General features: G+C 38.7%; 1 protein-coding gene across 1 annotated transcript in view; it reads left to right on the top strand.

Annotated features, from left to right (window-relative positions):
• Window positions 1–10,967, top strand: part of LOC109483941 (inactive phospholipase C-like protein 1) — a 73,268-nt gene extending 62,301 nt beyond the window's left edge. Inside the window, exons 2-10 of the mRNA XM_019787083.1 lie at window positions 2,784–4,026; window positions 4,608–4,747; window positions 5,416–5,533; window positions 6,262–6,530; window positions 7,239–7,707; window positions 8,020–8,219; window positions 8,648–8,899; window positions 9,356–9,431; window positions 10,172–10,967. Of these exons, the coding sequence (XP_019642642.1) occupies window positions 2,784–4,026; window positions 4,608–4,747; window positions 5,416–5,533; window positions 6,262–6,530; window positions 7,239–7,707; window positions 8,020–8,219; window positions 8,648–8,899; window positions 9,356–9,431; window positions 10,172–10,404 (3,000 nt within the window). The 3' untranslated portion in view covers window positions 10,405–10,967. The remainder of the gene's footprint in view (window positions 1–2,783; window positions 4,027–4,607; window positions 4,748–5,415; window positions 5,534–6,261; window positions 6,531–7,238; window positions 7,708–8,019; window positions 8,220–8,647; window positions 8,900–9,355; window positions 9,432–10,171) is intronic.
• The last annotated feature ends 5,896 nt before the right edge of the window (window positions 10,968–16,863 follow it).

Here is a 16,863-nt window from a genome sequence, read left to right as displayed (position 1 = left end):
AATCAATCAGCGGCCGCTCAACTATTTATAACTACCAGGCTTGTCCGCGTGTCTAAGGTTAAGGGCATTTAGAGAAGCATAATCCCAAGTTGCTGAATACATACATGCACAATGTGCAACAGGCTTGATTAGTATTCTAGCTGTGTCTAGAGTTAATCAGGGATCCATTTTTCCCGTTGAGAGGTTGACATGAATGGGGTCTGTAGGGAGCAGTCAGCTGAAATATTCACTTCAGTAGATACGTGTGGGTAAGAACAATTACTACTCGGCAGGGATCGGTAATTGTTTACGCCCCACTGTGCAGGAAAGTCAAAACACTTTACTTGGATAAACAAGTAATAATCCTCTCTGAAGGCATTTTGGTTGGCTTAATGTATTGTTGGTAAAATTGTTGGTTGTTTTGTTGTTTGTTTGGTGTTTAGTTCATTGGTTATTTGGTATGTTTGTTGGTTAGTGGTTGGTTAGTTGGGTTAGTGGTTGGTTAGTTGGGTTAGTGGTTTGTTTGTTTGTTTGTTTGTTTGTTGGTTGGTTGGTTGGTTAGTTGGGTTAGTTGGTTGGTTGGTTGGTTGGTTGGTTGGTTGGTTGGTTGGTTGGTTGGTTGGTTGGTTGGTTGGTTGGTTTGTTGTTGGTTGTTTTGTTGTTTTGTTGGTTGGTTGGTTGGTTGGTTGGTTGGTTGGTTGGTTGGTTGGTTGGTTGGTTGGTTGGTGTTTGACTGGTTGGTCCAGTGCCTTGGTTGATACTGATTGTCCTTGCTAGCTGTCAGATGATTTGTTGGATAGTTTGCCGGTATTCGGTTGGTCAATGGAAGTACATTTGTACTCATTGAAAAAAGTATTTTGACTGGATGATGATAAACATTTTTTCTCTTTCCAGGCAAGCCTTGACAGTGTGAAAGTTCTACACTTTATTTGCTGACAAGTCCATTATGTTACAGTTCATGAAAATTTGCCCAGTCATTTTTGCTGCCAACAGTTTATTCATGCATGCATTAAATCTTTGTGGATTACAGCAGAAGTAATGGCTTTGGGTTGGTTTCTCCCGGAGTGATGAACATTCTAAATGCCTGTACCACAGCAGTCTGCGCAAACCCCATGCCTTCTTCTCAACCGATTAGTGAAGACACTGCCTCTTCCTTCCCAGTCATACTGGCTCCAACAGTTATGATAACGAATATAGAGGATAAACTTTTGGTAATCCTAGTAATTATGGAGACTCAGATGTATCTCGTTGCCATGGCAACAGTATAAGCGCCATACATCACACCACCGCTGTCAGTGACAGTTGATAAAGGGCAAACTTCAAAGTCATTCAATTGACTCGCAAGAACAGGTAAAAAAACAAGTACATGTAGATTAAAACTTGACATTCGTCTTCTGGGGGCCTAAGCTTTTCTATTGCACCTTAGTGTTAATTAAGTGCTCCTTGCATTTTTTTAAATCATTTATTTAAAATTTTACATACAAATACATGATGTGTTATGGCTTACCCCTTTTACATCAAAACATTTAGTTGGCGCATATTTTGTAATCTAAAACTTTCGTTTTGTACAGTGTATTCAAAGATGTAATATTTAGCTGTCAACATGGCTTTGTTAAAAAAAATGTCTGACGTCTGTCCATAAAGGATATTTGTGATTGTGTTTTGGCATTCCACCAAGTGGTAAACTTTCCAAAAAGATTTAACAATTTTACAATTTACAAATGCATGTGATATTGTTTGCTTCTCTGGACAAAAAGGACAAAGGTAGATCAGACTCCTTTACATTTATTTTCAGATTTCAATAGCAGTTTGTTGGTAGAAAACCATGAATAATTTTGTATTGAAAATATTGTATTTTTGTGTTGTTCGTACATTTATAGGGCATTGTATATACATTTTTTGTTCTCCTTGCATTTGCATGATTGTATGTTATTTTTAAAAGGATTTTTTCAGGAAGACTCAAAGCCAATTTCTTAATTTTGTATTTATAGGCTGGTGGAAGAAAGACTTGAACATAAGATTGCCTAACTTAGAGAAATCTTATGTTGTTTAATTAAATAGTGCATTAGTGGCTAAATCTACCTCAAGCATGGTATTAGACGGTTCTCAATGACACACTCAATGTCATAGACGCAGCAAGGTTCTGTATCTCTCTATGACCGGTATAACCGACTTTCGGCGTAACACACCAGCTTCGCAGGCACGTGGCGCGGCGGCAGCTAGCTATACACCGATCGACTTCTTACACCTAACCCTTGAACTTCTGACTCTAGACATTGTTTAAGGCTATCTAATGACCATGCCCCTACTGTACTTGGTGACAGTGAGTTCCACTCTGCGATAGTTCCAGGAAAGAATGAATTCTTGAACACCTCAATCCTTGGTTGATAACTCTGGTACTTGAAGGCATGGTCCATGAAATCTCACACAATAGATTTTACTTCTGAGAACTGTTTCACAACTGTAACCATTACTACTGTTACTATTAGTCTAAGAAGTACTAGTAATCAGTCCATGAGGGACCAATTATGAGAAAGTCCATGAGAAAGATGTAACGTTAATTAGAAACTTTGTGAAGATTCAGCCACCACTAAGATTAGTATTACTCTGATCAGAGAGCCTAGTTTGTACAATTAAGATTTTACACTCAATTCTGATAGCACTGGTGCTTTTAAGTTTTGGTCACTGAAAGCGAAAAGTTGTAACACCTAAAATCAAAGCAGAATAGCAGACACAGAGGTAAATTTCCTATCAAGGTGTTTTCAAAGGGTATGTAATAACATGTTTGTTTGTTTGTTTTACAGAGATCTGTTGGAGAGGCCCCCACTGAGAAAAAGTCAGTATCCTTCACCAGTATGCCCAGTGAAAAGACCATTGCCAATGCCTCAGATTGCCTCCAAATCATGCAAAATGGCACTGAACTCATCAAAATCCGCTCCAATGTTCGACAGTATCAGAGACTCTTTCTGTTGGACCAGGGCTCGGATGCGATACGATGGCAGCCGAGCAAAAAGGGGGACAAGGCAAGAATTCCCGTAGAATCCATCAAGGAGGTACGGCGAGGAAAACACACCGAGACTTTCCGTAATGTCGGTGTGCAGTACCCAGACGAGTGCTCGTTTTCTATTATCCACGGAAATGAGTTTGAGACGTTAGATCTTGTTGCATACACTCCAGATGAAGCCAACATCTGGATAACCGGACTCACATGCTTGATAAGTAAAGGAGACTCACGGGTAGGAGAAAACACAATAGAAGCAGCAGAGGAGGTGAAAGAGACATTAAGAGACACCTGGCTGAAGAAGTCTTTCCGGAGCCTTGATAAGTCAAACTCTGGCTTTCTGGAGTCGGACCAAATCATATCGTTGGCAATGCAACTGGACTGCGACATCAGCATTGCACGTGTCAAGCACAAGTTAAAGGAACTTAGCGTATCGAGGGGCGAGGACAACACCAATGCAAAACTGAAGGTGACAAGCTCAGAGTTTGTGGAACTGTTTAAAGAAGTGTCAACGAGGCCAGAGATTTACTTCTTGATGGTGAGATATGGATGCAGGGACTTTCTGACAGCAGGGGACTTGCACCTATTTCTAGAAGCCGAGCAAGGAATGTCCAACGTAACCAAAGAAAAATGTTTGAAAATCATAAGCACCTTTGAGCCTTCAGAGGAGGGGAGGGAAAGGGGACAAATCGGGATTGACGGTTTCACAAAATACCTCTTGTCATCCGAGTGTGACATCTTTGACGAAGAACACAGTAAGATACACCAGGATATGACCCATCCGTTGTCACACTACTACGTGTTTTCCTCCCACGACTCGTACCTGCTACCGGGCGTAGAATACGTGCCAAGCCTGAATGCGTACGCACGATTGCTCCAGAGGGGGTGTCGGTACGTGGAACTTGTCTGTTGGGACGGAGAGCACGGGGATGACGAGCCATTGGTTTGCCATCATCCGTCAGAAACAACGCGCCTACGCTTCAAATCGGTGGTGGAGATCATAGCACAGTATGCGTTTCAGGCTTCAGACTACCCACTAATCATTGGTAGGTACATTGTACATGTATACATCAATTGTTAGTTTAGGCCACACCAATTTAATTTGTTGTTTCTCAGGCTTTTTCAGAAAAAATATGAAGCGACAGGGCGAAAAAAGAAAAAAAAAAAACAGACCAAGACATCTCATGTTATCCGGAAATGTTACAATATGAGCCATGAAGTCAACATACCAAGCTGGTTTATAATTAAAAGAATAGATTTTGAACTTTTAATAATTTAATAACACAATTGCATTGTTACATTGAAAAACTTTAAGAACTAGGAAGAAGAGGACTTTCTTCAACCGTTGAGGCCAAGATATGTCTTTCATTGAGCATTTTGCAGTTAATTTAGAAACATTTTTTTTTTTGCAAATCAGAAAAAAAAAAGGACAGGGGGATCCGAGAAGCAACAAATTGGTGTGGCCTTATCACTTCACAATTCACACCATTTTTTTGGCTTTTATGTCTTTTTGCAATTCCTATTGTACACAATGAAGCATTGCCAATGCCTTTAGAACAATGTGCCATACTTCAATATCGTTCTGTATCATATGACCTTGAACAGGCATTACTTGACCTTTGCCCAGGTATTGACAACCACTGCTGTGAAGAGCAACAGATCAAAATTGTGAACTACATAGCAGCAACGTTTGGTGACATGCTTGTCAGGTCCATTGTGGAGGAGGGGGGTGTTCAGCTGCCATCCCCTTACGATCTGAGGAAAAAGGTGGGAGTTGCACATTTTAAATCATTTAATAGATTTGGTTAGAATGTATTGGCACTCATGTTTGTGACCCCTTATTTTCTCTTTCGTGTAGTACCTTTTTTTGCAAATCATTCTGCATCGTCCTACATGTATTGATACAATTTGACTGGTTTGTACTCTTGCCATTCTGCTTTTGGACCAAAAGGTTGGTAATTTATTTATTTCCGTTATTTTTACACAGGGTGGCCATTAAGTGATTGCACTTGTTTTCAATGGGGCCCTGTTTTACACAACAAAACACAACAGTTACATACAAACAATAAAATTAGGATACAATAAATAATGATAATGGCAATGGACATTAAGAAAAAACAGTAACTAACTAATAACATTTTTTTAAATAAAGAATGATTATAACAAAAAGTACAAATTACATCGATGAAGGTTAGACATCCAGGTAATACGATACGCCAAAAAGCAGTTCCTCAAGCGACAAGCAATTTTCAAAATCATATCCAGTTGCTTGAGTAACTGCTTTTTGGCGTAAAAGTACAAATTGTCCAAGGTTGGGTGTTTGAATCCCACAGTGACTACACTCGACAGCAATAAAAGTGCAATGGATCAATCCTTTTAAATCAAGGCCTCAGCAGTGATAAATTTTTGCTTTCTTTTGTCTTTATCTCTCCCAGGTGCTCGTCATGGGGAAGAAAAATGTCTTACCCATGACCTCTACTCAGAGTTCCTCATCTCTGTCCACGAATGACATGCAGAACGCCCTGTCAACAGTCAAGGTCAAAAGGGAAAAAGGTGAGTGAGTAAACATGACCTTCACATTGTAGAAGGTTAAACCAATGACAATAGGCTGCACCAATTTAATTTCTTGGTTAATGGATTTTTGTAGAAAAATAATGGGCAGGCGAAAAAATAAAAAATAAAAACAGGCCTATAGGCATCCTATTATGGCCCAAAATGGTACGATAGGAGCCATGAAGTCAACACACCAGGCTGGTTCAAAATTTAAACAATGAATTTTGAACTTTTAATGATATCACTGCATTGAAAGATGGAATAAGGTTACAGTGACAACTAGGAAGAAACAAGGACTGTTTTCAATTGTTCAGGGAAAAATATGAGCATCTTGCAGTTGATTCTGAATTTTTTTTTTTTTTTTTTTTTTTTTTGTCAAATCAGCAAAAAATGAAGCGGGCAAATCTGTTATCCAAGAAATTAAATTTGTGTGGCCTTATATACCTCTGTATAATGTCCTTGGCTAAACTGTATCCCCAGCAGTCGCTCAGATTTGAAAGACAATCCACTCAAGACACAGATGAGCTTCGTGCCAATCTGAATTGCAGTCACTGATCATTGAAATGAAAGACTACCCCATGGACCCCTTAAAACTCCTGCACGTCCAAAGCATGTCTTCCCTTAAAAGTTAAAGGACTTCTGATTTGCATTATTAGACCAGAGAAAGGTCAATCACTGGAACATAGTACATGTACATAGACCTCTCTAATTTTTATTGTGTTCTGTAGGGAGACCACCTCTGTGTAAGGAGCTAGCCGACCTGATTGTCCTGTGCAAGTCTGACAAGATAGAAGATCTGCCCACCTCAGCCTCCGAATCTTGTGCCCAGTATGTCTGCTCCTTCAGCCAATCAGGAGCCATCAGGCTGGCAGTCTCGTTCCCAGAGGAGTTTGTAAACTACAACAAGAAGTACATGAGTGAAGTGCATCCAGACAGTAACAAGGATGAGGATGCTATCAACTATAACCCCCAGGACTACTGGAACTGTGGCTGCCAGGTACATTTTGTGTCAGTTCTGTAAGGGCCAGTTCTGGTACATTTATTTGAAAAGTTCAGTCATAATCTCATGTCTTTAGTTATGTTTACCGAAGGAAAACATATCAATTGTTTTTGCTCCATTTCTTCCTCTTCTTCTTCTCCAAACAGTGACCTATGACCCGACCAATGACATGATTTGTTAATGTCTGTCACTATTGTGACTGGTGTTGGGTTACATAATATTGCAATTTCATGGTCTGCTCTGCTTCTGTCACCAAGTACATGTACTAGTAGTACATGTATGTGAATGTGTTTGAGTAAGAGTTAACAGAGCAGACCATGTCCGAAGGTAAACATTATGCATTTGCTTTAATTTATTTAATTGCTAAATGTTACTCCTCTAGTTATTATGTGCCCACATCAGTTTTAATGATAATTAGGCCTCTTGGCTTAGCTATAACAGTTAGCTTATGCAGTTGCTGAGTCCGAGAAGGGGATTTTACAAAATGTAGTTTTGTCATGTCATCTTTCCTTGGTGCTGAAATGCCATCTATCAGATTTAGTCAGTATTGCAAGTGAATGTATCATTGTACATTGTGTATGAAAAGAATACTAATGGAAACATTAGTACCGTAACAACTAATCAATGTTATCAGTTGCATAATGGTCCTTTTTAGAAATATTGTTGCAATATTTAAAATGAACTCTCTGTTTCCTCTCTTTTCAGATTGTAACAGTTAATTATCATATGCCAGGGCTGATGACAGACCTGAATGATGGACGCTTTCTAGAGAACGGAGGCTGTGGCTACGTCCTGAAACCTTCCATCATGAGGGATGAGATAGCATACTTCAGCGCCAACACCCGCGAGGGTCTGCCGGGCGTCACGCCGCAGATTCTCCACGTCAGGATCATCAGCGGGCAGCAGTTCCCCAAACCTCGCGGCTCCACGGCGAAAGGCGACATCATCGATCCGTACATCGTGCTGGAGATTTTTGGAATTCCCGCGGACTGCGTAGAAGCAAGGACTAGAGCTGTTCCACAGAACGGCTATAATCCTGTGTTCGACGAAAGTTTCGAATTTCAGATCAATTTCCCAGAAGTGGCTTTGGTTAGATTCGTGGTCTTGGACGAAGAATTCATTGGAGACGACTTCATTGGACAGTGCACTATTCCATTTGAATGCTTGCAAACAGGTAATTTAGTTTGGCTGGTGGTTTCGTGGACTAGATATTTTAAGCTCAAACTCCAAACCCTTTATTTACACTCATTATCACCATTGTTACTTGAACATACAGTAGCAGTTTAGATGGGAACTTCACTTGATTCTATCCTGTTTCTTTTAATGTTAAGAGTCTGACACATTTGAATGATATCCAACACAGGCAAACAAACAGAACTGATGAGGAATGAGTTGTTTCCAGCTCCAGCTAGGCTGTGTTTGAGCGCACTCTAGCAGTTAAAAGGGGAACTGCATCAAGGCTTGACGTCAGTTTTGTTTCTTTCAGGCTACCGACACATTCGACTGATGTCCAGCACGGGAGACCAACTGGAAAGTGCCACTCTGTTTGTCCACATAGCCATAACGAACAAGAGAGGAGGAGGAAAACCTACCAAAAGGGGCCTTTCGGTGAAGAAGTCTAAGAAGCGTCAGGAGTACACGTCTTTAAGGAATGTGGGGGTCAGAATCATCGATGACTGCTTTAAGGTTACTTCCTGTTTATTTCTCTTGGACATATCTAGTTGCTATGAAACTGATTCACCTTGGTAATCAACTATTTTGAAATCTGTAACAACAATTAATGCTATTACAGTGCCTCACATGAAAATTTTGTTTCCCTGTATCTAAATGAAAACTTGTATTAGATTAACAGCGAGCAGGTTGGACTGAGCAGAGCACTTTGGACTAGTGGCTCTAGCTATTTACTACTAAAACCTACTCATCTTATATTTTGTGGAAAGATTCTCTGTCACCCAATGGATCATAATACCCCCCCCCCCCGGTGAGACCCTTCATGCTTCATTGAACATTAAAAAATCTCAAAATAAATCTCAAGATTTTTTTTAATCTCCAATTTTTCCAAATTTTTGAGATTTTTTTATAGTTACTTGAAAAGTTTTCCCTTTTTTTCTCAGGGTGCAACACCACCGCTTCAAGAAGCAGCCAAACTACGAGAGAATGTCCAGGTTGCCATGACTACATTCAAGGAATCCTGCGGTGTCCCCCAGATTTCTACGCTTATGCAGTGTGTGCGTACGCTCATCTCCCGGTTCACAGCGACCGGGGATGTCTCCATAGTCTTGAAAGGAGACGGACAGTTCCCTATCCTGGAGGCCTCTGGGAATGCTCCGGAAGTCCTGAAGAAAGCTTTGTCAGCCTTTGATGTTGTATGTTGATTTCCCTTGTCAATTGTTTGTTCGAAAAATTGTTTAGAGGATGGAACAGTTTTCTTAGAAAATGAACACAACTTGCATTATGGTTTGTTATTATTGTTGATAAACAATTTATGCCAAATGTATAGCATCATGAACTTAAAGATTATGTGAGGTAAGGTTAGGATTTGACCTATAGATTATCTTTCCTGTTGTTGTTTGTGTTGACAGGTGGTATGTTGTTTGTGTTGACAGGTGGTATGTTGTTTGTGTTGACAGGTGGTATGTTGTTTGTGTTGACAGGTGGTATGTTGTTTGTGTTGATAGGTGGTATGTTGTTTGTGTTGGCAGGTGGGATGTTGTTTGTGTTGACAGGTGGTATGTTGTTTGTGTTGACAGGTGGGATGTTGTTTGTTTTGACAGGTGGGATGTTGTTTGTGTTGACAGGTGGTCTGTTGTTTGTGTTGACAGGTGGTATCCACGGGATGTTCCTTGGTTGACAAGGCTGACAGTCTCCGACAAGAGATGCTGGACAGGAGAAAAGCAGGTCAGAGGTCAAACTGCATGTCGATCCTTGAGCTGGACTCTTTTTTTAATATTGCGAGCCCTATGTTAACTTTGCACTTTTGACTGAGTGTACTGTAGAGACTTGTATATTCCTTGTACAGCTTGTACAGCTGACAGTGTACATAATTAGTACTCTTCATGTATCTCTTTTGGAAAATCAATTTGTAAAGGTATCGAATTTTTAGTTTGTAAATCAGTGAAAAGGTGTGAGGACTTTGGTAATATTTTCCTATTATGACTCTCTCCCTGCTTCCTAACCAAAGAACTTATAATAGTATAATTACAAATTTGTGTCTTAAGGTATCCATGGCCAGTGCTTGGGGCTTGGAAACCCGATTTTTCCAAGCCAATATTCTAGCCATTTATCTGCATACTGAGTTGAAACCACACTATCCCAATGTATATTGATCATCATGGAGCAAAAATACCCAAAATTGTGACGGAAATGGTTACTGAAAGGGCCCTTGGCTGATTTTTAGGGTACCACCCAGAAAATAAAGGATCATTCATCTTGGGGCTCATTTCTGCAGTTTTAAAAGCCCAAAGTATGAAATGCTGACTCAAATGTGCTAATGTGAATCAGAATGTGTCAATATTACAGATTGCCTTATTCAGGATATTTCCAGTTTTGCTGCCCCGAAATCGCATTGGATGCCTTTAAGGCTATCTCAACTTGCAGAAGGCTGAAGCTGTTGTTTTGTACCCTACATGTAAATGTAGGTCTAGAGTTCCATGAGAAGCTACAGGAGCTGAGTTCCAAGGAGGGTCTGAAGGGTCGGAAGTTGACTCGAGCTCTTGAGAACTTCGCATGGAACATCCGAGTTCTTCAAGGTCAGGCCGACCTTATCCAAGCTGCCAAAAACGAATGTCTGGACAACATGAAGCAAGTGCAAGAAACTGCTGTGGCAACAGGTGTCATAGTAGAGACCAAGTCAGAAACGAAACCAACTTAGGCTGGATTGCAGTTTAAGGAAGAAGTCAATAGTGTAACATACACCTGTATTTGACACAAGAAACTGAAGAAAGCTGCTGTTTTTAATTCCCAAGCAGATGTATGGCTTTAGCCTGTTTATCAGTACAATGTCATTTTTTTCTTGTTTTGTGTTTTCTAAGTAGTGAATTTTACTTAATCACCTTGCCATACAGACAATATACAAAATGCAACTTTTAATGCTACTTAAAGTGCTTCATGCTTGAAATCACAAAATGGACCAAATCCACCCAAGAAAAAGGCTTTACCAATAATATTCTCATGATTCCAATGTGTCATCATAATGATAGCACTTTTTTACCTGCTCCCTACTACCTAACCCTGCAACCAATAGAGAACTGATTTTATTGGCTTCTTCTGGGCCAGTATGCTAAAGGTTTCGTTGGCTACTTTTCAATCAGTATGCTAGTGCTAAAGGTTTCATTGGCTACTTCTGAACCAGTATGCTAAAGGTTTCATTGGCTACTTCTGAATCAGTATGCTAAAGGTTTCATTGGCTACTTCTGAATCAGTATGCTAAAGGTTTCATTGGCTACTTCTGAACCAGTATGCTAAAGGTTTCATTGCCTACTTCTGAATCAGTATGCTAAAGGTTTCACTGGCTACATGTACTTCTTAATCAGTATGCTAAAGGTTTCATTGGCTACTTCTGAACCAGTATGCTAAAGGTTTCAATGGCTACTTCTGAATCAGTATGCTAAAGGTTTCATTGGCTACTTCTGAATCAGTATGCTAAAGGTTTCATTGCCTACTTCTGAATCAGTATGCTAAAGGTTTCATTGGCTACTTCTGAGTTAGTATGCTAAAGGTTTCATTGGCTACTTCTGAACCAGTATGTTAAAGGTTTCATTGGCTTTTTTTGAATCAGTAAGCTAAAGGTTTCACTAGCTACTTCTGAGTCAGTATGCTAAAGGTTTCATTAATTGGCAACTTCTGAATCAGTATAATGCTAAAGGTTCCATTGGCTGCTTCTGAACCAGTATGCTAAAGGTTTCATTTGCAACTTCTGAATCAGTATGCTAAAGGTTTCATTGGCTACTTCTGAACCAGTATGCTAAAGGTTCCATTGGTTACTTCTGAACCAGTATGCTAAAGGTTTCATTGGCTACTTCTGAACCAGTATGCTAAAGGTTCCATTGGTTACTTCTGAACCAGTATGCTAAAGGTTCCATTGGTTACTTCTGAACCAGTATGCTAAAGGTTTCATTGGCTACTTCTGAATCAGTATGCTAAAGGTTTCATTGACTATTTCTGAATCAGCTAAAGGTTAAAGGGATATCCCCACCTTTAAGTTAATGAATTTTTCATGCATCTCAGTGTCCAGTAAAGAAAATGCTACGATTGAAAGACATGCAAAATGAGCAGAAAGATGCATAAGAAAAAGCCATTCATCTGCTTGGGGATTAGTTGTTTTAATGTGACATGATAAGAAATCATAAAGACTCACTGCAAAAACTGGCTAGTATAGATATGTAAAAAAAAGTTGAAAAGTTCTATGATGTACATGTTCTATACAGATCCCACACAATATATTGCATATTTTGCCTCCCCACAAAATACTTAAATAGATGACTGTTGTACGTTCACTGAAGTAAGTAAGTATTCAGGGTTTGTTTGGTATGTCATATGAAAGATATGGTAGAGACTATATGAAATTGTCAGACATATAGAATTATGATGCTTTTAAAAGACTGGCCTTAGTTAGAAATAGAAGCTTCCATTTGTAGTATACATGTACATGTATATTCTTGTCCGCCTTGTTCTCGTAAAATGTCAACATTCAAAACTTATAAAAAGTGAATTTTGTAGCCTAAAAATAATCAGACTATGAACCAGTTTGGAGTCACCAGTAGCATGCCAAAAGTTAACTTTGTTGTGTTTTCTGTAGCCATTGTTTGTGTTGATGTCAGAATATCAGAAAACTATGTGTTCCTACCTCAAGTATTAACGTTTGAACAAAACAATTCTAGGGAAATACAATGTAGAGTCTGCCCACTGTACCATGTGCCAATATATTAAAAGTTTTAAAAAATTGGGCAAAACAGAAAAATTGTGTAATTTCAGGTAGGATGTAAATAGACAATTATGATACTAGCAAATTTGCAAAAGTGCACCCAAATAGTTGTTTGCGAAAGACGATAATAATCACATGACTTTGTGCATATGTTTTTGAAATGATGAATTTGAACTGCAAGAAGAAAGAAGATATTGTTTTGCTGTTTGACACAGAAGAGCGAGATACTCACATGTATGATGCAAAAGATCTTTAAATACAGTGGAAGGTTTGAAGCATAATTTTGTGTGTTCGTTGTAGTTGAAACAAAAGAAGACAACTTACTCTGAAGAACCTTTTAGGAAAAAGACTGTTGATGTGCAATATACTGAATAGAGTGACTGGGCAACTTTGATATTGGGCATTATGAGGATCCGAATGAATCAGTGTGTTCAACATGGTTAGTAATATCATGTTTTAGTACATTTGGTAAATTTGTTAGCAGGTTTTAAAGTTATTATTGACAAGTACCCGGTAAGACACTATCTGGAGTAAACATTTATATATAACCTTGTGTTCTTATATGTGGATTGTTGCAAATATGCGTACTTTAGATTTATGTATAGCAGTAAAAACTGAGTGACAAATTTGTGGAAATATGACAAAACTGCTCTGTTTTATATGGGATGCTAGAAAGTAATATGTTCCTTGTCATGAGTAATGTTACTGTTGTTTTTTTGTCAACTCAGGTGTTAGAGTTTTTCCATTATAGCTAATATATTAAAGTGATAACAGTGAATGTACCTCATTTAGTTTTGTCAAACGAAGGAGGTTATTGGCAAACAAATGTACTAGTGGCTACTTGTCACTCCAGCTTTAATTATAGGATTTCGGCAAAAGTTGGTTGGATTATAGCTAAGAGCTAGAGATGAACATAGAAAACATTACAGTATTTTCCGTTTTACTCACAAAACATTTCATTTTGCCATATTGCTTTTAAGTCGTTTTAAGACTGCTAAAAAAGCAAAAACTGTGTTAAACTTAAAATCTAGTTTCACAAATCAGCATGAATATAACATAAAGTAAACCTGCCATTGAAAAGCCACCAGTATGAGTTATCTTGGTCACAAATCAACTAAACCTGACAAAACATGACCTCAGTTATGCATGTCAGTTGCAAAGGTTAACAGTTGATTTGCGGGATATTCAGGCCACACCAATGTAATTTCTTGGTTAACGGATTTGCAAAAAAAAAAATTCAGAATCAACTGCAAAATGCTCATATTTTGCCCTGAACAGTTGAAAACAGTTATTTCATCTTTCAATGCAATGGTATCATTAAAAGTTCAAAATTCGTTGTTTAAACTTTGAACCAGCCTGGTGTGTTGACTTCATGGCTCCTATCTACCATTTTTGGCCATAATAGGATGCCTAGGCCTGTTTTTGTTTATTTTTATTTTTCGCCCGCCCGCTCCATTATTTTTTATAGAAAAATCCGTTAACCAAGAAATTAAATTGGTGTGGCCTCAGTATGAATATCAAAGTTCTTTATTCCAAACCACTTATTTGACAAGAGCTGACATTTTGATGACGTTGGCTACTGTTAAACAAGTGGTTGTGAATAAACAATTTTGCTATTCAATCATTCAATAAAGCTAAGTGTGTTATGCTGATCGGCTATACTGATACAGATACAGATTTACCAACCTGATGACATTATTCACTGATGACATTTAGTAGATACAATGTTGCATTCTAACTTATTGTTATCTGTACTTAACCAGAACTTAACCAGATGTCTTTTAATGGAGTCAGTTAGTGAAGAAAATTTGTTGTCGTGTGATATACATGATTTTTCCTTAATGTTTGTGCCAAAGTTTGTATTATTTGTGCTTATTGTTCAGGTTCATAATTTATTTTCTGTTGTTTACGATGACATCAAACTATCAAATGATACTCTGGCTAATGATGAGTTATTATATTTATTTATACATGTAATCAATAGAAAAATTAATCAAACCTCTATTTACTGAATGAGTTACATAAGATTTAGGTCTATTTTTTAGCCCCTAAAGCAGTCGAGAACTAATCCAAAAGTTTTCTCCTATGAGGCCTAGTATTCACCATCTAGATAAATTTTTCAGCTTCAAGAGTGTACAACCAGAATGTCAGTAGAGGTTTGCCATATATTAACTGTTCGAGATTTTTTCGAGAGGTTATCTGGCAAGAGAAGGTTGGTTAGGCCCTAACATGTATGTTCTCTGATATCCCTTACATGTAACGTTATGTTATGACAAGTCAACCAGCACGTCGACAGAACGTACTGTGCCTACGCAGAACCCTGGATTTTCGCGTTTTTCGTTGGATTTTTGGGCAATGTTGCATCAGAATTTTGGCTGTTGCAGACGATATCTTTTTCGACATAACATTTGAAAACTACTGTAGGAATGGTAACCTTTATATATATATGAGCAAATACAACCTTATATAAGACGTCCTGCTGAAGTGCTTTGTACAATACATTACGGGTTTTGCACAGGTGCAGTACGTTCTGCCAACAATTTTTGCTAAGTCATGATCAACCTATATTCGGACAACCCTGTATGCCAGAGTGTATGGGTATCTGAACATAGGTGTCAGAACATACATTGTGCCATCTACATGTACCTGTATATGATTGTACATGTACATGTACAAATGTCATGTACATGTAGGGCTACATGTATCTCTATCAGTTTCACCCGAGTTGGTCTACTATTTTGCAGCAGTTCCTTCCCATCCAAAAACAATGAGAGACTGGCCATGGTAGAAGTTTTACTGAGACCCAGATTACATTGTATGGTATAGACTGATTGATGAGAATTCTGGAGCTTGAACCATAGAATCTACAGTAACAGTTGTCTTTCTTTTAACTTAAGCCCTGTACATGCAGAGATGTCTCAGCTGAAGTCTTGACAATAAACTTGTTTCTGAACCTTGCTTACTTTTGATACTTTTACTGATTACTTTTGATTACTTACGATATTGGTTGGTGACTTTATATCAACAGATTATACATACTAGATAATACAGTATGGGCAAATGCAGAACAAGCTGCTAGGGGGTCCAAACTCATGTCTGTTCTTCACTAGCCCAAAGCTACATGTATCTACCACCCAAAATTTGTGACCCTAGCATGTCCAGATCGCGAGATATTAAAACTGGAAGTTCTGCAGCAGTACCAACAAAGTAGACAAACAAAGGAGAGGACAGTTTTTAGACCTTATCAAATTAGGTGATGTTATTAGATGTCTGACGCCTGCGTCACCCCTTATGTTGTGTGATTGAGATGGCCACACCCCTTCGTGTAGTTAACATTTTTTCAATTCCCAAGGGAAAGCCTAGAGCTATGATCAATTACGATATTTTGCATTTTACTTGAGATAAGGTTAATATTCACCTGAATTCTGTATCTGTATCAGTATAGCCGGTATGGCCGCCTTTCGGCGTAACACACCAGCTTCGCAGGCACGCGGCACGGCGGCAGCTGGCTATATTACACCGATCGACTTGTTACACCTAATCCTCGAACTTCTAGCTCTAGACATTGTTTAAAGCTATCTATTGACAATGCCCCTACTGTACTTGGTGACAGCGAGTTCCACTCTGCGATAGTTCCAGGAAAGAATGAATTCTTGAACACCTCAATCCTTGGTTGATAACTCTGGTACTTGAATGCATGGCTATTTCTTGTTCTCTTCTGAGCTGGTATTAGGTACTTAGTAGTTGGGACGTCCACCAGTTTATTTTTTATTTTATGCCCAAGGGATATATAAAGCATACCCTTCTACAGCAGTCTGATTAATTCCCTAGGTGATTACCTCCTAGCTCTTAATGATCCATCTAAATGTCTTTCTATAGGATGTTAACTCTCCTTCAATTTGTGTAGGTTGTTACCCCTCATCCACCTAATCCCTTTTTGCAGACTGTTAGATTTTTTGTTAGGTTCTAAAATGCCCCATGCTCTACTGGGTCCAATATCTTGCCACTACTGAAATATTCACCAATAAGACATCAGTGTGCATCATACAAACGTCAAATAAGGAACCGCCACGCAAGTTTGTTGTATTAATCAGTAAGATCGGAATTACTGCCCACCCAGAAGTTCAAAATGGGCCTTATAAAAACCTTATCAATTCAGACTGTGGAAACAAACAGACTTTCACATGCGCCATGTTGGATTACAGTGTACTTAAAGGCTTTTCATTTCCATGTTGATTTGATTATATGGATGGCATCCTCTGGGAACACCAAAACTGATGCGCGCGTGTGAATAAAAAAAAAAGTTTTGCAAAAAAAAGTTGCTTTCACTATGAAATCTACGTGGTCATGAAGGTTGAACAAATGGCACAGAATATGTTATGGCGAATAATCTACTCTTCAAATTCA

The sequence above is a fragment of the Branchiostoma belcheri genome, unplaced genomic scaffold, assembly GCF_001625305.1.
Source record: "Branchiostoma belcheri isolate BF01 breed outbred unplaced genomic scaffold, Haploidv18h27 scaffold67, whole genome shotgun sequence".
In the NCBI taxonomy this organism is placed as follows: domain Eukaryota; kingdom Metazoa; phylum Chordata; class Leptocardii; order Amphioxiformes; family Branchiostomatidae; genus Branchiostoma; species Branchiostoma belcheri.
This window is presented reverse-complemented; position numbering and strand designations above follow the sequence as displayed.